The following is a 26,509-nucleotide window of genomic DNA, read 5'->3' on the forward strand; positions in this document are numbered from 1 at the left end:
TTAAAATTTGTATTTTATACTTATCAAGAGTACTTCATATTTATATTAGACACAGACTTATATCAGTCTTTTGCACACACAAAAAGAAAATGAAAATAAGTGAGTGAAAATATTCCTCAGCCTCTTCACAAAGTCTGAATTTTCCGAATCTCTGTGTTGTGCAGTCTTCAATAGCCGTGTTGTTTTCCCCCATAGTCGCATCCTCTGTGATGTCAAAATGTGGGTGGTGTAGCCTTTCTGTAAAAAAATAAAGGGCAGTATTGTTTTCAAGTTTTGAAACTGTGTTCTTGTTTCGCTTCCCCAGTGAGTCTATAAACTTCTTGAACATAGTATAGTGGTCACATCCTTATTTCGGTAATCGCCCTCAGCTAGGAGGGTCGTGTTTGGCTGTGTTTGGTCCCCAGTACATAATTCAGTTGGATTGCTGCTTCCCATTTCAGTAGCAGAGAAGGAAAATTAGCAAGATCTGCCTGCAAAATATTTCTCCAGTCTTGGAGTCCTGCAGATAAAATTGTATGTCTTCAGGTATTAGAAAAATCTGGGTCATATGCCACCACTTGGGAACTTGAGAGAGTTTCGATAAGTGCTTCATTTCAGGATGGTGGTATGTCCCTCCTTCATTGGTGAAAAACTGGCTCTGATACAGGTATTTTAAGAAGAAAGGAAGGGGACTTCCCTGGTGGCACAGTGGTTAAGAATCCGCCTGCCAATGCAGGGGACAGGTGTTCGAGCCCTGGTCTAGGAAGATCCCACGTGCCGCGGAGCAGCTAAGCCCGTGCGCCACAACTACTGACCCTGCACTCTAGAGCCTGCGAGCCACAACTACGGAGCCTGCATGCCACAGCTACTGAAGCCTGTGCGCCTAGAGCCTGTGCTCTGCAACAAAGAGAAGCCACCGCGAAAAGTCCGTGCACCGCAACAAAAAGTAGCCCCTGCTCGCTGCAGCCGCAGCAATGAAAACCCAATGCAGCCATAAAGAAATAAAGAAGAAAGGAAGGGAAATCGCAAATTACTCATTAGACTATGAACAATGTTCTCATTCTTTGAAGTTTAATTTAAATCCTTCCTTCTCTATGGCACTTTCTGGAATTCAAATTAGACTGATTGAACCCTACCTGAATTTTTGCAGTACCTTAGTTCCTTTTGTTTATTTATCAGATTCTGCCTTCGGATACCTCATGTTATATTTAAAATAACCTGATGGGCATGAGTGAGTCTTCTAATTTGAGATAAGGATTTGGATGAAAGAAATTTGAGAAGTAGTCCCACAAACACCGGTTGGTGAACAGAAAAGTGAGACAGGAGAGGGGAAAAGCCAGAAACGGATACATTAATGAATGGCTTACTGGTGTGGGCAAGTGGGGCTCATTTTTATTGGAGACTGTGGTAGGCTCAATTACGACCCTACAAAGAGGTCTGCATCCCAGTACCCAGAAACTTTACATATATTACCTTACATGGCAAAGTGGACTTCACAGATACTGATTAAGTTAAACACATTGCGAAGGCAAAGTATTCTGGATTATTCAGGTGAGGCCAATAGAATTACAATGGTCCTTATAAGAAGAAGACAGAAGGGTCATAGAGAAGGTAAAGTGACAACAGAAGCAGAGGAAGGGAAGGACAATGTCACAGTGATATGAGCAACAGGTCAGGAGCCAAGGGATGCAGACAGCCACTGGAAGCTGGAGAAAGTGAGAAAATGGAATCGTCCTGGAGCCTCCAGAAGGAATGCAATCCTGCCAACCCCTGATTTTAGCAAAGTGAAATTTATGTTGGACTTCTGACCTCAAGAACTGTAAGATAATAAATTTGTATTGCTTTAAGTCACTAAGTTCACGGTAATTTGTTACAGCAGCAGTAGGAAACCAATACAGAGATTTCTGGGAAACCATATGGACCATGTTTCATAATTGTGCCACTGAGGGTCAAGGAAACCAGGGGATTTGTCCACTGACTCCCATCACTCATCAGGTAAGAACTGTCCGCAGGGGCATTAACTTTCCATTACGTCTGACTTGTTCAAGGTAAAGACCTCCTGCCTTCTCCAGGGGCCAGAGAAAGCCTCAGTCAGAGAGACACTGGTGCATGAAATAGGAAGTCATGGGCTTGTCCACGACTGTCCACCAAAGATGCAGGTGATAAGTAGGGAAGGCCAAGAAAATGTGAATAGAACACCAGCATTACCTGCCACCGTGCTTAAGTACATGTGTGTGGGTGTGCTTGTAGGTGTGTGAGTCTTGTTTCTCTTTATCAAGTGCTTTGAAGCTAGAAATTCTCTCCCATTCACCAGAGGCCCCAGCCCAGTGCTTGACATCTAGGAAAAACTTCCTGACAAACTGGGTGACAGAGTGTGACAACTTGTGAATGTCACAGTAAATAAGGAAGTTGGCTATTTTACAGCGATGTTTTCTCTAATTCCCAAATTAAGACTGCAGGGAAGGAAAAGTTGCTATTTCTTGAAAAGAGATTCAAGAGGTTTTGTAGATCCCAGGCCGTTTGGGTGCTTGGTGGCGGTCAATCACAAATGCAATTGTCGCTAGGCAAAATGGCCTTCTCCTGGTGCATGATCCATCTGCAATCTAAGACTCCCTCGTCAAGGTCAGCAGATAAATCAGTACAAGAAAGAGAAGAGCATGGCAGGTGGTGCTGATGTCAGACAGCCATTTCATGTGTCTGGCAGAAAATTGAGCATATTGGTAAAGTACTAAAGGCTTCCTTCATGAAAAATCAGATTAACTCTCACAAATCCTTCTTGACACCTGAGAGGCAGTTTTCTCTTGACAAGGGCTTGGAGAGGACAATGTGATGAATGCGGTGTGGCTTTGCTAGGTACTTAACTGGACCTGGTTTTGGGGGGCACTTGTTAAACACCAGATACCCTTTGCCCCTGGCTTTTTTTTTTTTTTTTTTTTTAAAGCAATGAACTTTAGCAAGTGCTGCACTGCTGTTTGCAGATGTGTTGTGTGTTCTCTCTTTACTTTCTGCTCTGCCAGGTACATTAGCCTCCAGAACATATTTAAAATGTAGGCTGAGTGCCTCTTCTTTAAGAGAAGCCTGGAAAATGGTCTTCATTTTCCGCACCGGCTGCTACTCCTGATTTGAACATGCCAGACAAAAGTTTGATGCCCTTGAATGGTATTTGACTAAATTCATTGACACTCACTGACTGTTAAAATCGCCCTGGGTTATTGGAAGAGCTATACATATGTATATATAAAATATATAAACACATATGCACATAAACACAGAGATGTTTTAAAGGCCACTCTGTACTTAAAATATTTGAAAATAATAACCAGTAAATGTAATACATGATATTAAAATAAATTGATCTTTTCAAAGACTTATCAGGATCTGAACGAGTTACGTGTGGAAGAGAACGTGATTAAGTCCTGATGGATCCATAGTTTTGCTAATTATGTAAAGGCCCTGATTGCCACAGGCCTCAAGAGAATCTGTGCACTGCAGACTGTGAATATCAGCTTGTGAGTTATAAGCTTGTGGAACAAGTAAGGTTGCGGTCCCGACACTTTGGACTCACTCTCTGAGAAAGCAGCTTGCCACCTAACTGAGCAACAAGCCCCCTCCCCTAAGACTGGGCACATGTTGGCATGAGCCGGATTCACCAGTTCCCACCTGTCTACTTGAGTTCCTGGACCCGTGGCTCGTAACCAAAGTCACATTTGACCGATTCCGGCTGCTGTGCCGTTTCTGCGTGCCGCCCTATCTTTGGGGCTATGTCTGTAGTAACTGACACTTTAGAAGTGATAACCTAATGAGTTAACTTTGGTGAAGGTTGTGTTTTATAACAGCGCAATCCCCTTGTTTCTTGGTTATTCTGTTTCCCCCCTCCTCCCCTTGCCCTCCCTTCTCTGTCCTGCTCTGTGCAAGGCCACCCCAGTGTCCCTGCTGCCTAGACTCTGGGTTTGGCTGATAGGGGAGGGGAGAGTTGGGGTAACTGCAGGATGGGAAGGTGGGAGGAAGTGCTTGGGCTATTTCTCAGCCGTCCCCACCTCCCCACTCTCACTCCCCTAACTCCCTACCCTCCTATCCTCCCCCCCACCCCACTTTGGCCATGGCTGTGCCCCTCCGTGACTGTGGTTCACTGGGAAGCCTCCCCTTTGCAGCTCCAGCTCTCTTTCGCTGGACTGTGGTAACACTATTTCCACCCCTTGGCCCGAGGGTGCCCCAGTGTCTCTTGCTTGTCTTTCCACGCCGCCACGTCTCTATAAGTGGTCCCTTCATCAAATATCTGTATTTAAACCGTCTGAGTATACTGTGTTTCCTGCCAGGATGCTGACAGTTACACTCTGCTTTCCCTAACCATAGCGTTCTTTGAAAGTAAGGAAAATATGTATTTAATATTTAATTATAAAATGCTCACGTTGACACACTGCAGTGTTGTAGTTCTCATTTGGCAAGCGTGCCACTGCATACTTTATTTGTGAGAGAAACCAAAATAGAAGGTGCCGTCTTACATAACATTACGGTTTGGGCTCAAGGGTGCATGTCATTCTGCACCTGCAGAGAGAAGGTCTGTGTCTACAGGAGCTGACCAGGTTGGCATCTGAATACTTTGGTTGCAGTATCTACTGCTCTGGAAGTGGCTGAAAGACTCATGTGTTAAACCCGAGGCAGAGGCTGGCCAAGGTCCTTTTTGTCTGGGTAATAAAAACTAAGATGAAGTCTTAGCACAATGTGTTTATATTCTGGTATATATGGCCTGTATGGTATATATATATGTAATATTTATATAAAATATATGTTATATTTATATATATACACCCACATACTAGAGAGAGAGAATCTGAGCTACGAAGCCTATGAATAGTGCTGCTTGGGCTCGGTGTTAACTAAAAGCATCACGTTGCATAAATACTGTGATTCCAGAAAGCAAGCCAGAGATAGCCTATGCTCAGGTTCTTGTTGGATAGCTCAGGTTATAGGAAACAAACACCTTTAGAAACCTCATATTTCCTAGGCAGCATACAAATGAATGCAGTTGAATTTGAGTATAAACAAGTTACACAGTTGCGGAAGGAATTGACTGGGATGCAGGGAGAAGGTGACCAGGCAGAAATAAATTCTGAGACAGGGCTGGCTTCTGCCCTTGAGGAGAAGTAAATTAAAACAGTCATATAATAGTGGCCCCAAAACCATTGTGACATCTTGAATTTCTTCTTTCTTTTTTTCTCTAGCAGTCACTTTATGGGATGCCTCCTTTGATTATTTTAAAATAATTTTCTCCACAATGATTTAGCCTTAAAAAAAAAGGCATCCCAATAGGAATAGAAGGGCTTTGTGCGTGTGTGTGTGGGGGGGGTGATTTATGAATCATTATCATTATTTTTTGGTGGCGGGGAGGGGGAAGAGGTGAGCAAAGGATGAATTGTCACACCTGCGTATGACCTCCCATGCTCTCATTTTCTTCTTTAATTCAGCCCATATGGATTATTCCACCATCGTCTTTTCTTTTTCCTTAAAACTGCCGCTGCCCGTTTCACCCTAGGCTTTCTCTCTCTCACTGAGTCTAGCTGAGGAGAGGGCTGTGGTCTCCGTGGTTCCCTATTTCCTTCTTATCCCTAAAGAGCAACCCACAGGTTCTTTAAATTTTATGGTTTGCTACTAATCCTTGGGATATAATCACAATTCGGCATAGAGGGGCATTGTGAAGCTTAAGAAATATGTCAAGATTGCAGTTGTCCTGGTTCTTGATTTGTTGTTTCTAAGCCTGCAGAGGAGAAAATTACGAACATGTTGGGCTGCTTCACTCCGCTCCCCCAGGGCAGGGGTCACTTGCCTCCTCCTTCTACCTGCCCACCACCTTGGGCAGACTCCGCCTCCTCCTCCATCGCCAGCCTGGCTCCCCCACTGGTCTTTCTCGCCTTCTCTGCTCCCCACCTTCCCATCTACCAAGGGGGAATTCTTACTCTCTTCATCTTCATTTTCTTCCTTCTCTCTCTTTTTTTTTTTACAAAATATATTTATCGTGAAGGTGATTATCACCCTCACCTGTGCTGCAGACAGATCAGAAAACTAGGAGTCTCCTTCTCAAACTTCACTCGTCCACTTGCTTTACGTGAGCGCTGGTCACTAGTAAGAGCAGTCAGTCTGGGCACCTGTGCCCCGTTTTGGGCACTCGAACCATTTAGAAGGAATTTCTTCATGGCTTCTTCTGAATCAGGAAGGAAGATTTGAATAAATGCATATCCCTGTGTAACCAACTCCCCAGTCAAGATAGAACATTTCTATCCCCCTGGAAAGTTCTATCATGACCCCTTTCAGTCAAGCCAAGCCCCCATTAAACAACCATTATTCTGATTTCTATCTAAACAGCTTAGTTTTGCCTGTTCTTGAACTTCATGTAAATGGAATCTTGCCCGTATGTACACTTTGTGTCTGGCTTCTTTCATTCAAAGTACTGTCTGTGAGATTCGTCCATATTGTATGTATCAAGTCCATTCTACATTTTTTATGGAAATGCAGTATTTATTATATGTCAGAGGTGTGCCCGAGTATCATTTTGACATGAAATTCACTGGGCAGTACTAAAGGGAATTCCTAATGACCATGAAAAGTGCTTTGTAACCTCAACGTGTTACTAAAGCCACTACTGACATTATTACACAAAGAAGAGTTTTGCGTCTGATAAACATTCCTTAGTAATTACCAGGCCTCTGTGCTTGAGAGAGTTGGAATTTTATGTGCTTGCTGTCACACAGGAATTGCTTTAATATCATTTCCTAAAATGAGCTTCTGAATTTAGGATTCCAAAAGAACACTGAAGTCACTGGTGGGTAAACTGTCATTTAGAAAATATGCTAAAAATAGCAGCTGGAAATGCTCATCTGTCATAGCTGAGAGCTGTTTATTTTATGTTATTTTACTTTACATTATTTTTTTTTTAAATTTTATTTTATTTTTAATAGACTATTTTTTTAGAGAAGTTTTAGATTCATGACAAAACTGAGCAGAAAATACCAAGATTTCCTGTATACCACCTGTCCCCACATGCAGCCTCCACCACAGTCCCACAGCAGAGTGGTACATTATTTATAATCAATGAACCTACACTGACACATCGTTATCACCCAAAGTCTATAGTTTATATTCGGGTTCACTCTTGGTGCTGTACTTTCTATAGGTTTGGCCAAAAGTATGACATATATCTATAATTATAGTATCATAAAGAATACTGCCTTTGCCCTAAAAAATCTTCTATGCTACACCAGTTCATCACTTCCTCCCCACTAACCCCTGGCAACCTCTGATCCTTTTATTGTGTCTATAGTTTTGTCTCTTCCAGTTTGAATTATACAGTGTATAGTCTTTTCAGATTGGCTTCTTTTACTTAGTAATACGTATTTAAGTTTCCTCTGTGTCTTTTCACATCTTGATAGCTCATTTCTTTTTATCACTGACTAATATTCCATTGTCTGGATGTACCACAGTTTGTTTATTCCCTCACCTACTAAAGGACATTTTGGTTGCTTTCAGTTTAGGCAATTCTGAATGAAGCAATTATGAATAATCAGTGTACAGGTTTTTGTGTGGACATCTTTACATAAATTCTAAGGAGCACAATTGCTGGAGCATATGGTAAAAGTATGTTTAGTTTTGTAAGAAACTGCCAAAGTGTCTTCCAAAGTAGCTGTACCATTTTTCATTCCCATCAGTAATGAATGAGAGTTCCTGTTGTTCCACATCCTCACCAGCATTTGGTGTTGTCAATGTTCCAGATTTTGGCCATTCTAATAGCTGTGTAGTGGTATCTCTTTATTGTTTTAATTTGCAGTTCTCTGATAACATATGATGCAGAACATCTTTTCATAAGCTTATTTGCCATCTGTGTATTTTCTTTGGTGAGGTATCTGATCAGATCTTTTGCCCATTTTTAAATCAAGTTGTTCATTCTCTTATTGCTGAGTTTTAAGAGTTCTTTGTTTATTTTTGGATAACAGTCCTTTATCAGATATGTCTTTTGCAAATATTTTCTCCCTGCCTGGCTTGTCTTTCATTCACTTGACAATGTCTTTCACAGAGCAGAAGTTTTAAATTTTTTTAAAATTTATTTTATTTATTTTTTAATTTATTTTTGGCTGCGTTGGGTCTTCATTGCTGCGCGTGGGCTTTCTCTAGTTGCAGTGAGCGGGGGCTACTCTTCGTTGCAGTGCCCGGGCTTCTCATTGCAGTGGCTTCTCCTTGTGGAGCACAGGCTCTAGGTGTGCAGGCTTCAGCAGTTGTGGCTCACGAGCTCTAGAGCACAGGCTCAGTAGTTGTGGCACATGGGCTTGGTTGCTCTGCGGCATGTGGGATCTTCCCAGACCAGGGCTCAAACCCATGACCCCTGCATTGGCAGGCGGATTCTTAACCACTGTGCCACCAGGGAAGTCCCAGAAGTTTTAATTTTAATGATGGCCAGCTTATCAGTTGAGTCTCTGATGTTGTATCTAAAAGTCATCACCATACAAATGGTTTCTAGATTCTCTCCTATGCTATCTCCTAATATATATATATATATATATATATATATATATATACACACACATTGATATAGATAGATACATATATATAATTGAATACATTGTTGCTATTTTTAAAAATCTGTTAAATCAATTAAGAATAAGAATGATAAAAGTTTTTATTTTATCTTCACTTATTCCTTCTCTAATGCTCTTCCTTTCTTCAGGTAGATTTGTGACTGACTTATACTGTTTTCCTCCCCTCTGAAGAACTTCTTTTCTTGCAAGGCAGGTCTACCAGAAACAATTTCCCTCAATTTTTGTGTCTGAGAAAGTCTTTATGGCTCCTTCACTTTTGAAGGATAATTTTTCAGGGTTCAGAATTCTAGGTTGGTGGTTTTGTTTTCTCAACACTTTAAATATTTTACTCCCCTCTCTTGCTTGCATGGTTTCTGAGACATTGGCTGTAATTCTTATCTTTGATCCCCTATATGTAAGGTACATTTTTCCCTCTGGCTTCTTTCAAGATTTTTTAATTTATCTTGGATTTTCTATAGTTCAAATACAATATGCCTAGGTGTAGAATATTTTTCTGTTTCTTCCTCTCTTTCTTTTCCTTCTGGTATTCCATTATACACATGTTATACTCTTTGTAGTTGCCCCACACTTCTTGAATATTCTTCTCTGGTTTTTTTTAGTCTTTTTCTCTTTGTTTTCCCATCTTTTTTAAAGTTTGTATTAACTTCCAAAGCTTCTATACCCTCAAGGTCAGAGATTTTCTTCATCTGTGTCTACTCTACTAATGAGCCCATCAAAGGCATTCTTCATTTCTGTTACAATATTTTTGAGCTCTAGAATTTTTTTTTTCTGATTCTTTCTTAGAATTTCCATCTCTCAGCTTATAATGTGCATCTGTTCTTGTATGCTATGTACTTGATCCATTAGAATCCTTAGCATATTAATCATTCCAACATCTTTACCATATCTGAGTTTGGTTCTGATGCTTGCTCTGTCTCCTCAAACTGTGCTTTATTGTTTTCCTCTTAGTATGCCTTGTAAGTTGTCTTTGATAGCTGGACATGATGTATGATGTACTGGGCAAATGGGACTCCAGTAAATAGACCTTTAATAAGGTGGAGGTGAGGTGGTGGGGAGAGGGAGCATTCTATAGTCCTGTGATTAGGTCTCAGTCTTTTTTGAGCCTGGGCTTCTGAACTGTGAATATCACAAGTGCTTCTTAGTTCTCCCTTTTCCCCCTCAGGTGGATAAGATAACTAGAGTGGCTGGAGTTGGGTATTTCCCTTCCCCCATGTGGATGCCTAGAGCTGGCTGAAGTAGAATATTGCCCTTCCCCCAGGGAGGTTAGGCTCTAAATAAACCTCAGCAGGTTAGGCTCTGGTAAAGTAGTTTCTCCTGAAGGCAGGCCTTGTTAAGAACAGAGTGGCATATTTCAGAGAAGCTCCTTTCCCCCTCCCCTGCAGGTAGCACAAGGGAATTTTTCTCTGCATTCACTGTGAGAACTTGGTGAGGTAAAATTTACAAAAGTGTGTGGGGCCACCCTGAGACTAGCCCCCCACCCCACCCCATGGAATTTTTAACTTTCAGGCGTGAAAATTAATAAAGGAAACATCAATTAAAATTGGAGCTGGGAAGGCCTGTAGGGCGAGTTCTTACACCCCACCAGTCATTGTCAATTATCCCAAATAGAAGAGACTACCTTGCGTCTCCAACAGGAAGGTGCCTCTACTTTACCCCCATCAAGAGGAAGGATGATGTTCTTCTCGCCCAGCAACAAGCCCAGCCAATGGAAAACTCTGTAGCTCAGCCAATGAGAAGACACCACCACCCTGAACTCTTACTTTCCTCCAATGAACTTTCATTTAGAAGAGTCCTGCCCATATTCCCCTTTTCTCCATAAAAGCAAGCTCGCCTGCTTTGTTTTCTGGGTTTGCCTGTGGTCTGCCAGAGCTTGTTTTGTGAACTGCAGCTCCTCTGACTATTCCTGAGTTAGCTCATCGAGCTAGTTAGATGACAGTTATCTTTTCTTGAAGTTGGCACAGAATTGTCTGCTCCAAGCTCCAACAATTCCTCAATTACAGTTTAGATTTTCCTACCGTGGTGCTGGCTCCTGTGGAGGTTTCTGCTTAGGAGTTTCTGCTCTGGTAAGTTGTGATTCTCTGTATTCACCTGTTTCTCCAAGTTAAAGGGATAGTGGTTTGCTCTGTGACCTCACTTCTCTGATGAATCTAAGATTTTTAAATTTTTTTCAGTTTGTTCAGCCTTTTACTTGTCAGAAGGGGGTGATGAATTCCAAATGCCCTTACGTGCCAGAATGCCATTCTACTTTTCAAGAAAAAATTGTCAGGTGTTACATAAGTGAAATACTGTGTGACCAGTATTTATATTTATTTATAAAGTAGATATTTATATCTATATTTCTATCAGGAATACTTTGGAGTCTACACAAAAGTTCCAACTTCCTAAAGAGATCCATCAAAATAAATCTTTAACATGTATGTTTAAGTGGATATCATTACCACTAAAAGCACATCCTAGACTTCTGGCCCTGGCAGGTTTTCATGGCACGTTACAACTTCATGCTATCCTGTGTTTGCTTACTACGTACAGCCCCAGCAGGAGAACAAATTGATTTTTGATGAGAAATATACCCTTCTAGGATTTCATTACTTGACCACAAACTTGGTCTAGAGCTCATGGTTTGTGAAATATTGTCATTCATTATTAAGATGCACAATGACAAGCATTGTGGGAAATTTGCATTTGAAAATGCAGTTGTCCTGCTTTACAGTTCTGTGGCTTTATTGGTCTCTTACATTATTCTATCATCCCTCAAACGCCTACTATCCCCCAAATGCCTCACTATGGTTTAGAGGAAAGAGCCAGGTTCTTTCTGTCTGAGGGAAATGGTACATGCATCATATCCAATTACATCCCTCTAGGCATTTTGAGGAGCAGTATCGTGTATTTGGGTAAAACTTAGAAATCTAAAAACCAGTGAAGGGGATGTTCTAGATAGAATTGTTTAAAAAAAATCATATATGCAACGGATCAGTCCATTGTTCGGGCCACTCCAAATTCCTTGTAGATTCTTTAAAGAAACGTGTTCCTATTACTAGAAATCCATAGTGGTGTGATTTAGGGGAATCTAATTAGTAAGATTCTTTTGGAGGTTCATAAGTATATTTTAGACTACAGCAAGTATGGTACAGTTCTTTCAGAGGTTTAGCTGTAGGTCAATTTTGTGAATACCTGTTTCTCTTACCAAAAATTGTGTTTTCAAGTGTCAGGAAGGGATTCCTGGAAAAAAATAGGCAATGTAAATCTACTCCCAAGTTCTTGGGGGAAATGGTGAGACTGCACTCGATCTTGAAAATTGAATGCACCTTCGATTGTGGCCGCTGCCCTGTGGCAGATTGAAGAGTTTAGAGCTCCCAGCTGGGTCTCCAGACCTCCTGTGCTGACTGGCATTCTCCTACCTTTAGGCTTTCTTACATCCTTCAGCTTTCTCACATCTTTAAAGTACATATAGGGAAAGGGGCTGAAACTAGAAAACCTGTGATGAACAAGAGGCACGTGACTTACACAACTTAATCTTCACAATAAGAGTAGCCTTATCCCTACGTTGCAGGTGTGGACACTGAGGAACAGAAACACTCTGTGCTCACACAGATGGCAATTTACAGGGGGAGATGCAGAGTCTGGTAGGTCTGACTCCAAGACCTCTTCTCTTTCCCTTGTTCCAGGGTTTCTCTTAAACCAGTTCCCATGCCTCTTTGAATCCTTGAACTAGTATGCAGACTTTATGATGTAGGTAATAGTTTTACCCTGGACAAACAGCCAACAGGTGAAACCACTTTCTGAAGATTGCAAAGACCTAGTTAAGAATACAAACGACTCCTGGGTGCTGTGCAGCCTCAGTGGGATTTCAGAAGCAGCTTATGTTCCCTCACTAACAGCTCTAGCTCAGTGTATCAGTCAGATTTTTCTGCATTACAGACAACCCCCCGAAACCCAATGGCTGACAGCAAATAGCATTTATTCTCTGGTTCATGGTTCTGAGGGCTGACTGTGGTTTAACTGATGGAGGCCAGGCTTGGTCTGGCCATGCTGGATTCCAGGCTTCTACTGGGGCCCAGTCTTTTCCACCTGTCTCATTTCAGGTGCCAGTTTGAAAGGGTGGGGCCTACGTGGGGGCATTCTCTTTATGCCAGCAAGAGCTTTTAAAGCCTCATTTCTGCTCACATCCTATTGGCCAAAGCAAGTCACAAGGCCAAACTTGACATCATTCGGGCAGAGAAATACACTCCACCCATGGGGACAGGCTCTGCAAAGCCAGATGGCAAAGGGTCTAGCAAAGAAGAGTGTAGAACTGGGGACGCTGATCCAATCCAGCACACTCAGAAACTCAAGTATCACAGACACAGCGGTCTAATGGTGGTATTACTGCTCACATCAGACTTGAAGCTTTGCCCTCTGTCTCAACATGGAAATTTTCAGAACTTTTCACTTGGTATCTTTTGGACTGTCTTTGAAAATGACCTTCAGTGTGAGGTCCTCTACTGGACTTTAATTATATCAAATAATGTATTTTTGATCACAAAAATCACATCAAATGTTTTCTTTTTAGTTACAGTTTTAGGCCCTAAGATTGTACTAATCTCTGCCTCACTCAGCAAAGGAGTGGCTGCCAATGTAAATGCTATAAAACCGTAGAGAAGAGTTTCCACCAACTGGTCCACCCCTATATAGGAAAACTCCACATGCTAGCATTGAGACACTAACTAGTTCAGACAGACCTCAGATTATCAACGGTTGCAACCAGTGTCTCTCTCGGCATTCAGACATGAGAGGAGAGATTGTCCACACTGAGTTTTCCTCATCCTGGAGTTGGTCACTGAGAAGCCTTTCAGAGGAATTCCTGGAATGATGGCAGTTTACACAGGCCTTCAGGGAATTCAACCAGTCATTGATGAGTAAAAGCCAGTAATCAGGACCTTTGGGGACTAACTCCTCTTCTTCCATATTTGGTGATCGGAGTTCACACTGCTGGGGGCTGTGATGACAGTCTTCAGCGTGGCTCCTTCAGGAGAATCTTGCACCTGACTGTGCAGGTGGGGGCATAAAAGCAGCTTCTGGGGACATAAGTAGTTTCATGCCTGCGAGTCAGTGACAGCAAAGCTTAGAGACCCTGTGTGCTGATGTGTTCCTGAAAGAAGTCCTCTGCTCTGCCTGCTTGAGGGTGACAGAAGCCCAAGAGGTGTTTATCAGACCTAAAGCCAAGGGGACCTAGTTTTCATTCTCCTCAGCCGGGCCTTTAGGTTGTACCAAGGTCACATGTGTAGGGGGTTTGGCCAGTAGGCTTCAGAGAGAGGCACAGAATTAATTCATTTCCTGCCCTCCAGTGCAAGGGCTGATTTTTTCCTAGGCCTCAGGTGGCGTAAAATCACTGCAGGATGCGAGGGAGCCTCACAGGACACTGGATATGTCCCGTGTTCCTATTGTTAACACACCATCTTATTGGGCACCTATTTTGCTTTGAGCACTGAAGGTGGAAAAATGAATAAGATAAGGGTTCTGCCTCATGGAACTGCTATTCCAATGGGGTAGATGCGTGGTGACCAAGCACGTGGGACAGAGATCATTTCAGATTGTGACAAGGGCAATGGAAGTGCTCTGCAAGCCAAAACGAGGAGTTTGGACTTTGGTCGTAAGTGTGGAGGAAGTCACTAGGGGCTCCTGGTATGGACATGAGATCATCACTGGCCACCAGGTCCATGCCCCATAGATGCCACCAGTTCAAAAAGTAGAAACTGCATTTTCATCTCTCGGTTGATCCCAGTATAAATCTTTTCTACTCAAATGTGATGTCCTCAATGAACTCCCTCGATTAGCCCTGTAGGAAAAATGTTCTTTTAAAAAATTTTACAGAAATTCTTTTCCAGGTGATTCTGTGAGATCTTTCATCTCCTTTCTCAAGAGACTTATTCAGGGGTAGTAGGAACAGCTTGCATAGAGTAGAATTTGTTTCACGAGCCATTTCTCAGGTCATTATTATAATTCCTTAGGCAGAAGGTGATTTTGAAAACACCCTTAGACACTGGTGCTCGTAAGTTTGAGAAGCTGATGAAGCTTGCATAGATGGTAAGCTTGTGTCTCATAAAAACGCAGCTCATTCAGACCTGCTTTGCAGAGCAAAGACAGCTTGAAAGGAAAACTTCATGTTTCACAATTTTTTTAAAGAGGTGAAAGCAACAGTAATTCAAGTCTGGGTCTGAATATAGTAGAATTTACGGAGTATCACTTGTTATGGCACACAATGTCAAGGGAAATGGAAGAGTGGGTGTGAGGAGATTAAAATAAGTATAGAATTTTCCTTTGTTATGACCAATCCTATAGGTCCTGATAGGAAAATCAGTGCTCAGTTGAATAAAATAAAGGGTAAGGCGCCATTGGGAAAGGCATAATGTCACAGAAGTTCTGTTGTGAGCCGGTGAGCTTCAAATGTACAGGTTCTAATTGTGTCTGGAATGATGGTACCTACATGTTGAGGAATAATTGCATCATCAGAGCCATCAGCTTTACTGTGGCCCTCCTTGAGCCCCACTCATGCTCTGCAATGAAGACATTAAATGCTAGACTGAGTGCTGCCATGTGAGAAAGAGGGCAGAACATCAGTGGCCCCTGGTCTATGGGGTGTGGTCCTCACAGGAAGCTCTGTACTTGGGCATCAAGCTTTCTGACCACAGGGGCCTCCAGTTTGATTTCCTTTCTTTGGAATTTGAAACAGTGTTGCATTGGGACTGGAGTCTCTGAAGGAGAGGGGTTGTGGTAATGTCCATCCACTCTGCGGAGATGTGACGAGAAACAGAATGCCAGGCTCTGGGCTAGAGTGTGGATGGATGGAGGGAAGTCAGTAGACCCAGGCTTTGGCGCTGGCCCTGCCCTTGCTTGAGTTCCCTTACAATCATTTTTTTTGCTTCTATAAAATGAAAGGTTACATACATCTGGAAGGGAGTTTCGAGGATTTGGGCTATTTTAGGTGGAAGCCAAAGTTGGCAGGGCTCCTAAGAATAGCCTAGGCTCGCACCCCATGCCCATCCATAGCCATAGGCAGTATCATTGCTTCCTCTTCAAGTAGATGCTGGTCCAGATCACATCACATTAGTGAGTGATAATAAGTTCATTAAAGGTAGTACAACACAGACTATACTTTGCATACCTCTTGCCAGTATTTAATATTAATTCAAATTAATCATCCTTGACCAACCCCTCCCTCAATACACTAAGTCACTGTGCATTAGAAGCCAACTCATCTTCATTCTTCTCCTTTTTCTCTTCTTTGGGTTGTTGTGAAGATTACTTAGTGTTTACATGCATTTTGTTTAGTGACTTCTACATAATAATTGTTCAATAAATGTTAACAACAGCAGCAACAATTTACTATTTTTCAAGATTTCTGTCTAATGTGGCAGCTTTTCATGCCAATGTGAGCCTAGCTCTATGACCTCTACAACCCCACAAAGTAAAATATGATTGTGCTTTCATGCTGATGACTAGCAAGCTCCCCAACTCTTTCCCCCACGTCATTAAGTAACTTATAAAATATTCTCTACTGTGCATGTGCCAGAGGTGACAACTAGAAAGGTTTAGAGAAAGAGTGCTATCCAGATAAGACGTGGCACCCCTTTTTCTCAAGTTCATGACTGGGTGTTGATGGCTGTCATAGTTTGGGTTTCCCCAAAAGCAGATTCAGAGGTCAGGGTTTGGGGGCAAGTAGTTAATTTGGGAGGTCATTTCAGGAAAGGGAGTGGGGAAAGAGAGACAAGGAAAGGAAGCCAACAGAGTGCATTGCTGAGCATTGTTGCTGCGGACCACTGGAGCATCGACCCACTGGGCAACTTGCAGCCTGCACCTCAGCCTTCCTGGGGGCACATGAGCTGGGACATGTACCCACCATCTCACTAATCATGGGTTAAAGGATGCTCGCGGTGGCCTTGATTCCCTGACACCTTGGACCTACTCCACAGGTGGGCAGTGAGAACCCACAGTAAAAAGGCAGCAGGTGCCAGAGGTTGTTAAGTTGAGCCAGGATGCAAGGATGGCACGCGTGCCACAGGGACATATGTAGGGCATGGTCAGCGTCTGCTACAGCGATCCAGCTTATTAATATGCCATATTGTGTACATATACGCATATAACAAAGCCTGCCCTTTCAAACAACAGCTAAGACCCCACCATCTTGAAGACGGGCTGCGAAAGCCTCGCTCTTGCCTGCTGTGTGCCCTTTTGCTCTCCTGAGGGAAGCCAGCGGCACCCTCTTTAACATTCTGCTGCCATGCTCACTGCAGTAACAGAGGCCAGTGTCACTCTTATTACTTCACCTGTTTTATCTCTTGTGAAACTCAGCCTTTAGCCAGAATCGTCTGAGTGGCTGCTCTGGCAATTGCTTAACAGTGAGCCTCCTTTAGCTCATTTCTCTTAAGTAATTTGATGCCATCATACCATCAGAATTGCTTTTATGGGTTGGAAGGAGGCCTGGGGGAGGGGATTGATGGGAAGCTGTTTTGAGATTTAAAAAAATAAATAAATTCATTGCCCTCTACTTCTCCGTGCCCACCACACTCTCCATCTGCGTCCCTCTCCCTCTCTTTCCCATGTGGGACAGGCGTGTGTGTGTTCGGGGAGGTTGGTGAGGAATGTTCTGAGCAAAACATAACTCATCTCACATTTCATCTCCTTTTACCCGGGCTTGTAAAGTGTATTGTTTCATGTCCATTTGGTCCCCACACCAGGACTTGTGTGCTAAGATAGAAAAAGATTGTGGTTATTCTCTCTGAAATATCAAGCAAAGTGTAATTTTACATTGACCGTCCATGTTGACAATCCCAGTTCAACTGATGTTAACATTTCAATAAACCCAGTGATACGTGATCCCCCTCATTTAGGGCAGAGATTTTCATCAATGCTGAAAATCCCATGTTTAATAATTGCATGATATTTTTATTTTACTTGAGTTTGTGTGTAAATAGAAAAAATAAAATCAGCAGCATGCTTTCCTCATTAAAGACTTGATGGGGAGGGAGGGCTTAAAAGTGGACATGAATTTAGTGTGCAGAGTTCCAGAGAGTTTTATTTGTTTAACTGTTGCTTCTTATTTCTGGATATTTATAGCCATTCCGCCTCAAGTTGGTGCTTATAGTCACCCTGAGGGCTGGTGGGTATGGCAACCACTTTCTAAATAATATGCAATGGACATGGGGATTTATGATTCCATACAATTGTTAGTATTTTATCACAGCCTTGGGCTAAGTGCCCTGCTGGGTAGGGTTGAGAGTACGGACTAAACCCCCTTTGAGGTGAAGGACACTACAGAAGAAATTGTGCAGCTAAAAATAAAATGATTCAGTACATAAACAATAGTTTTTACATTTGTGAGCTTTGCTTGGACATTGATCTCCCAGATTACTTTCTTCTTACAACTGCTAGCATCCCTTTCCAGCCCAGTTTCCAGGAGGTGAGTCCTGGAAACTGGGCTGGAAAGGGATGCTAGGGGAAAATTCAAGAAACAGAGGCCCTGGGTCGACTGTAAATGGTAGATGGGCTTAATGTTTTAAAGCATGGATTAATTGTACCTGGTATCCTGTCAGTTTGAGTTAAAAATTTTTTTGTGTGCTAAGAACTTCTCAGAAATAATTGATTTAAGGTATTACCATATGCCTCTGTATGCTTTAGCAATCTGTAGCTGCAAGCAGACCCTCATTCTAAGTTTAAAACAAAAGTTGATCATTGCTTCTTCCTCCAAAAAGGGCTGTTTTACTAACAGTAAGTTATATCTATATTTATTTCAGTAGACTATGCTAGATTTTCAATAGAAAATGTTTGAGTTTTGTAACAAGGGAACAATGTTTGTTTCTGCATAGGAGCCTATAGACAAAGTTAAAGATATTGGGGAATTATCAACAAGAGCAAAATGAAAAAAAAATGAAAGCTAGCGAGGAAAACCGTCTAGGACAAGGTCAAAACCAGATTCACTCTCACTGTGTTGAAAACATTCCGGGTTTTCCCCAATTCCAACACATAGTACAGTGGCCGAGTAGAACCTTCAGTGAGTCTTCATTGCTGTATCTTTCTGCAACTTGATGAAAAGAGAAATATCGGGTAATAACTGAGTAAGAAAAAATGTCTAAAGTGGTGTTTGATGTACCATGGATGAAAAGCATTGCAAACTCAACTTGCTGTTTCAATTTTTCCCCTCTTTTGTTTTGTCCCCCCTTCTCCCTCTTTTGTTTTGATGTTCTGTTGACAGAATTTGTCCCCTCATGGTTTAAGTACTCACTGCTTTGTAGAGAGAAAACAGTTGGGTCATAAAACGTGTCTGAGCTTCTAGCTATAAAACATATTGATTAGCCTAAAGCTATCCTTAATGGCTTTAAATGTGGTTAAGAAAATATAATTAAGTATATATCCTGACATGTTAACTAACTAGAAAGATAAATACATTATTTTAAACTTTCTTACGTTTCTGTTGGGAGTGTACATCGCTACAGCTGCTTTGGAAAACTGGCAGAATCTGCCAGAGTTAAACATCTGGATAACCTCTGGGCCCATAGCCCCAACTCCTGGGTGTACTGTCAACAGAAACAAGTGCTTGTGTTCACCAAGTGGCATGTATGAGAATGTTCATGGCAGCTTTATTCACAATAGCCCCAAACTGGAAGTAACCCAATTGTCCATCAACACTAGAATGGGTAAATTGTGGAATATTCGTTCATGCAATGGAATACAACACTACAATGAAAAAGAATGAGCTTCTGCTCCATGTGTGGATATAGCATGGATATATGGATACATGGATAAATCAGGCAGGCACAATATTGAACAAAATATAGACAGTGCACATGGTCCATGTATATGAAGTGGAAAGACAGACAAAGCTAATCTATGATAATAGCGGAGGGAATAGCAGTTCCTTCAGGGGATAGATATTGACCTGGGGCAAGGTAGCTTTCTGGGGTGTTGGAAATGTTTTATATCTTGATTTGGGAATGGTTATATATATACATATGTGTGTGTATGTAAAAATTTAGCAAGCAATTTAAATACAGAAGTGAATTTTAAAAATTCTTGTATAAGTTGTGTAAGTCAGCTTCACCATTTACAACAAAAGTTAATTTTAATCATCTATCCTAATGAATGAGGAACTAAGCAGATTTGGAGTGACAGAAGCAGATTCTACACACACCTGGGCGCACACATGCACACACACAAACTCTGCACGCTTGGCCCTGAATTATTAATGGCTGGTTCGGCCTCATTGACCCTCATACTTGGAAGAGATTTTGTATGTCATCTAATTCAGTGATTCATCTGAAGCTTGTCTGCAACCTTCCCTCTGGGTGGCCATTCTGCTTTTGTGAACAAAAGTCCCCTGGTGACCAGAATATGGTCGAGACCTTCTGAGGCAGGCCTTACTGTCATCAGGAGACCATCCCTGGGCAAAAATCTGCCCTTGTCTTTTCACTGGCCTTGCTCGTAACCCTTGGGGTCTTGCAGTTAAGTGGACAAAGGATCATGCTGTTGCTGTTTACCCTGAATATCATACTTTACATTGTATACATATGATGCTGAAAAGCAAGTATGTTTTCAGGGATATTTATCTTGATTTTTACCTCCCCTTTTAATTAATCACAGCACATCTTCCCACCAGGAGTTGTGTTTTCTCAAATGCATCTTCTCAATAGTTTTCCCTCCAGGATGAAATAGGATAATGTGGATACGTCATTCTGCTTGGACATCTCAGGATCCCTTGGCCCTCCCCATACTCTAGGGCTAAACACCCTTGTCTTCCCAGTAATTAGCCTTTCCTGCTGTCCATACAAAGGCTCACGAGTCCACAGTCCATTCATTCAACACATATTTATTCATCATCTTCTATGTGCCGGCAATGTTCTAGGGATACAGTGATAAGTAAAAATAGGTGTGGCATCTGTCTCCTTAGGGCTTTCGCTCTATGAGGAATTATTAATCAAACATTTACATAAATCAATGTCAAATTGCAACTGTGGTGTGTGCTGTGAGGAAAAGGTACGTGGTGTTACGAAAGCATAAGATGGGTAGTCATCCGTATCAGAGGAGCATTCCCTGGTGGAGTGTTGGCTGAGCAGAGGGCAAATGTTCAAATAAGCTGGGGAAGAGAGGAGAGAAATATTGCAGGAAGAGGAAACAGCACGAGCAAGGCCTTATGGTAGGAAGGTGAAAAGGAACATGCCACAATTCATAGGACAGAGAGAAGGCCAGTGTGGCTGGAATGAAAAAGCGAAGAGTAAGACAGCATGAGAGAGAAGAGTCAGACCCCTTGGGGGAGAGATGTTAGCCTTAATTTGGGGAGTGGTTTGAGGACAGAGCAGACTTCAAATGCTCATAAAGGACGTTCCTTGGAAAGTAGCTGAACAAACTAAAGAGAACAGGTTTTTAAAATTTATTTATTTATTTATTTATTAATTTATTTTTGGCTGTGTTGGGTCTTCGTTTCTGTGCGAGGGCTTTCTCTAGTTGCGGCAAGCGGGGGCCACTCTTCATCGCAGTGCGCAGGCCCCTCACTATCGCGGCCTCTCTTGTTGCGGAGCACAGGCTCCAGATGCGCAGGCTCAGTAATTGTGGCTCACGGGCCTAGTTGCTCCGTGACATGTGGGATCTTCCCAGACCAGGGCTCGAACCCGTGTCCCCTGCATTGGCAGGCAGATTCTCAACCACTGCACCACCAGGGAAGCCCCCAAGAGAACAGGTTTTAAGAGAGTAGCTTTGGAATAGAAATATTACATCCAGGTCCAGGGTGTGGTCTGGGGAGGAGGGAAGGTGGGAGTTGTTGTCAAAAACGACCAGGTCAGGGAACTGGCAGGCCAGGTGCTGGGTGGGTCATCTTCCTGGATGCTGAAACCGCCCAAGGTTATAGCAGTCCTTGAGCTAGAGCTGAAAACTATAACTCAGTGCCAGAGGTTTGGATGAATGTGGGAAAGTGACCAAGAGGTCGCACATAATTGAGAAGAGACCACAGTTGCCATGGTTCTGAGAGAACTTTTATAATTTCTCTGTGGGGAATTACTCCTTCTAAAGGTTAATGCGGATGGCCATTGCAACGGAGAGTGATTATGGTTTTATTAGCTTTATACAGCCCTGTAATTTTACTATTTAAATACTTCTTAAACATATCAAAAAGTTGGAGAAGATTGCCATGGGAAGAGAGTAACTAGGGAAAGCTAAGACACAAATCTAGAAAGGCCCCCGGGGTATATAATGCCAAGCTAAGGTGCTAAAGTTTACTCTGTAGGAGCTGGAGAGTTGGCCGAGACTGCCATTATTTTGTGTAAGGTGGTGGGAACTATACTTCAGGAAGAATCACCTGGAAGTGGTGTGCTGGATAGATGGGAGAAGACCGAAGAGCACGGTTACAAGTCACCTGCTGTTGTCGGGCTGAGAGCTGATCCGACCTCAGACAAGATCAGTGGGAAAAGAAGGAAAGAACAGGGCGGTGTAAGATCCTTCAGAGGGATGCTGTCTGTAGGACCCAGTTACCAGCAGGGGAAGCAGCCAGATACTGCAGTGACTGGGGAAGAGGTAAAGCCAGAACCAGAAAGTCAGGAAGGATTCCTTTTGTGGAGGAATACGCATTGCACTTCTGGTTCTGGAGCCTGTCAAGGGGAGGCATCTGGGTGATTACAAATGTTGGTGTTAAACTCCGGGAAAAGGGGGACTGAAAAGCCTCCTCTGGGTAACCCCTAACCACACATGCCCATCCTGGCTGCCTTCTTTTTTCTTTGCAGCGCACAGGGACTCCTGCTTTCTCCCCCTCTACTTTCCCTCACCTTTTCCATCAATTCCTTGCTGCTCACAGCTTGCTTCTGAGGACAATGTGTCCTCAGCTTCCCATGTATAGTTCCCTCCCCCAGACATTCTATCTTTTTCTAGAAAGCTTCCCTCAGTGCTCTTCATCTTCGTCCCCACATCCCTGAATGCCCTGTCCTGCTGTGTTGTGGTTGCCTCTTATTTCCTCCCCCCAGACTTTGGGCTTTAAAGACAGGGACTCATTAAAAGTGTGTCTGTCTATCTGTCTATACATACATATACATATGTGTATATGTATATATACATACTCTTTTCTAGTTAAATGATAATTTGTTTAATGAATTAGCTAATTAACAGGTTTTTCTAACTTTAAGAGTTTTACATTTTGAAGCCTTAATTTAAGGAAGGGATGAAACAAATGCAAAACAAACCCATAATCCCAAATGTCATAGATGAATTCGCAAATTTGAGAACTTTGAGAAATTTGAGAACTTATGCACATTTTTCATATGACAGCGGTTCTCTCTCTCATATGACAGGAGTGTTCTCTCTCTCATATGACAGGAGTTCTATTTGCCTTCCAGTAAAACTGGGTCTTTTAAATCTCAGATCTCCCCATTTCAACAACACCTCTCTCTTTCTTCGTCTGCATGAACAATGTCACGGGAGCCTCCCTGATAAGATCATGTCCTCATGGACATATTGGCAGATGATATTTGTAGCATCAGCTCAGGCATCTGAGTTTAGGATGTTGGGAATGGCAGACATTTAATGGATGCTCCTAGAAAAAGGAGCCAGGGGAGGTCAAATAGGTAGGAGGAGACACAGAAGAAGGCAGTGTTGAAAAATCTAGGAGGAGAATCTGCAAATCTCTAGAGACAAAGTAGATTAGTAGTTGACAGGGGCTGGGGGGAGGGGAGATTGGGAAATGACTGTTAATGGGTACGGAGTTTCTTTTCCGGACAGTGAAAATATTCTGGAATTAGTGGTGGTGATCGCACAAATTTGTGGACATATTAAAAACCACTGAATTGTACACTTTAAAACAATTTAAAAATCTTTTTTAAAAAGTTCAGGAGGGAAGACGTATTGAAATACGTCTTTTGAAAAACTATTTTTCTATTGAAAAACTAGTTAAACACATTTAATACCAAAGAAGATGAAGAGTGATTGAAAGGTTATGGGCCTTCTTGATTAGGAAGCCAGTAGTGAGCTTGAAGAGAGTAGTTTCAACAGAACAGTCACTCCCATCTCTTCTTCTTTCTGCCCCATAAATAAGTAACGTACAAGGTTATTCTTTCACATATTTTTATCTCTGTTGGCAGAATGTCTGACGATTCTGCAAGTTCTCGAATGTGCTTGGTTTATATACGCTAAAGGATGAATTTTAGAAACTCTGGTTATGTGTGCTCATGTTCACCGATGTATTATAACTGCATCATTCTTCCTGCCCTTCTAAAACCAAACCTGTACTACAAAATCAGGTCATTTCATATTGTCTTCATGTGAAACCTCATTTCCAATGTCTCTAAATGGAACAGGCATTACCTTCCTTGAATTCGCACAATAGCTTTCAGTGGTATGGCTATGTGACAGGTTGTTCGCTGTGTCTTGTGCCAGCTCACTGATGGAGTGCTGCTGACCTCGTGACCCTGGTTCAGCCACATGTAGTCTCTGACCCATGTTTACTTGATTTGTAAACTGAGGGTCATAAACATTAATCTGACACCTCACATGAGAAAAGTATATGAAAACGTTGTGAAAGGTATTAAGCAACCGTAAATACATTTTAATAGACATCGTACAACTGAAGAGACAGTTAGTCCTTTATCGCCTTTTAGCTCTAGACGGGCATAGGACCAGCCCCCTTAATGCCTTGTATATAGGATCACAGGCTTCATATACTGTGATGCGCAGTGTAGAGTGTATACGTTACCGAGGTCTCCCTTGCTCAGTACTAATTGGTTGAAATGAATACTCTTTAAATGAGAAAAAGCCAGTATCACACCATGATTGACTTCTCTATTGCCTTTGCCTTTTTAAAAAATTTGTTTTATTCTGTTCTTCACTTAGGTTTTCCAAACGAGCCTGCTGCAATCATTGCCCTCAGCACCATTAAAGAATGGCTGGCCAAGAATCAGCACCAGGTAGGAGAAAAACACAGTCAGTGAGCATACAAGATGCTGGAATTCGATTCTCAGTTTCGAAAAGGCAGATACATCTATTCCATAAATATCAAGTTGACCTAGTCATTGAGCCAAAGCTAGCTGATGCTGCTTCATTTGGGTTACATGGGTGATTGAGTATTTTCCTGTAATTAATTGACTGAAGGGATTATGTTGATCGGTTTCAGTGGTGAAGATGGGCAAAATGATCAGATTCATTTAGCCATGATCTCATTTTTATGTCTTTAGATAATATGGATTTGTGTGTAAAGGAGAGAACAGGGTGGATTTCCTTAAGATGAAGAATTCAGGGATCATCTGGTGCTATTTTCCTTAAAGAGTTAAGTTATCTTTGTTGACAGGGGATTCCTGGTGTTTGGTAATTTTTTCAGTAATCTAAGATCTCTTTATTTATAACTAATCACTTCTATAAAGTGACTTCTGAGTGTGCTATTGGATAATTGATAGGTAAATCGTCATGATGAGGATTTTTATGAAACTAAAGGCTTCCATCAAAGTGTTCATCATGCCTCCGATCTGCTTATTTAATTGGAGCTTTGGGATATATGTAGTGATGAACAGGAGACTTACTCAAGTAAACAAGGCAGTTCAATAAGTAGAGATGCTATGGAAGCTTAAATTTCAGAGGTTTAGCAATTAACATGTTATTACAGCAAATAGGTTTCACACAACACACAATGTTGTGCGTTTTTCTGCCGATTTTGGTTTTCTCCTCATATACTCACATGAGTGCTGTAAAGAATTTTGTTCCATTTATGATGGCCCATGAATATAGCTTTCTCCTCGGTAGGAGATGGATTATTTGGAAATGTTTGGATATGGAAAGAGACTATGGGAGTTTCCTAATGAGAGATAACTCTTGGTGCTCTTGTGTGTTTAAAGAAACAGCAACATCATTTTTGCTAATTACTGTAATTTCAACATTTTTAAAAGAGACACGAACATTGTTAATTTCAAGTAGAAGTAAAGACCGCACGGCTAAACGTACTTTGGTGCTTGCTGTTTCTTTTCCTCTTACTTTAAAAGGTATACATGTGACAACTTCAATTTAGAGAATAACTTTAGTAACCTCTAAGATGCAGAAAAAAATAAATAAAATAGCCAGTTTACAAAACATTTCTTTGACATGTATTATTTTATTTTCACAACAATCTTACAGAACGTCTAGGATAGGTATTGCTATCATTATCCTCATCTAGAATCAAAAGGTTAAATGACAAGCTCAAGACTTTGGAGTCTCAGAGCCAAGAGTCTGACCCGCCTCTCCTTGGAATGCCCCTGAGGCCAGGGAGAGATGTTCAGTCCCTTTGAAAACGGGTAATCTTCAATATATCTCTTGGTCATAGTATAGGCTCCTGGACCATCTGCTTGGCAAAAATGTAGTGTTTCAAAGTTAAAAACTAACAAGTGAGCTGGTATATTGGTATAAATTTATCATTTCCATTAAAATAATTATCCGAGGATATTTCCCACTGTTGGAAGTTCCCATGTGCCATCTTGGCATGTGATGGGAGTACACATAACTACACAAAACATCAAGGAGTTGATGACGAAGATCAAATGTGTTGGTCACATTTACAGCTCATTGACAAATTCGACTGATGGACTGTCTCTAAACCATTCAGAAAGTTATTTTTCCTAGATATTTGTTAACTTAGTGTTTCCTACTTAATGTTTTTTTACTCTGATCTCCTTACTAGCCTACTGTGTCTTTGAGTCCTTTCTTTTGCTTTCATATTCTTTTCTTGCTCATGTCTTCATTTCATTGTAGAAAATCTAGATAATTCGGATTGAGAAACACAACTTAGTTATTGCCATTGCAACTTTAAACATAGCCTGTGCTAATTCTCTTTTCAATGCACATTGGCTAAATGAATTTGAACAAGTCAGGTTTTGCCTGATAACTGAATTATAAGTGGTAGGACATAGATAAAAGCTATACAAATGGACTATCCAGCAATATGTTGTTGTATTTTTTGCTCTCTTAACAAACAA

At 41.7% G+C, this 26,509-nt stretch overlaps 1 protein-coding gene across 1 annotated transcript in view; it reads left to right on the forward strand.

Annotated features, from left to right (window-relative positions):
* MACROD2 (mono-ADP ribosylhydrolase 2) overlaps nucleotides 1-26,509 on the forward strand; it is a 1,985,747-nt gene that overhangs the window by 1,426,178 nt on the left and 533,060 nt on the right. The window contains exon 8 of the mRNA XM_036827001.1: nucleotides 24,402-24,475. Coding sequence (XP_036682896.1) covers nucleotides 24,402-24,475 — 74 coding nt within the window. The remainder of the gene's footprint in view (nucleotides 1-24,401; nucleotides 24,476-26,509) is intronic.

This window comes from Balaenoptera musculus, chromosome 15 (assembly GCF_009873245.2).
Source record: "Balaenoptera musculus isolate JJ_BM4_2016_0621 chromosome 15, mBalMus1.pri.v3, whole genome shotgun sequence".
NCBI lineage: Eukaryota > Metazoa > Chordata > Mammalia > Artiodactyla > Balaenopteridae > Balaenoptera > Balaenoptera musculus.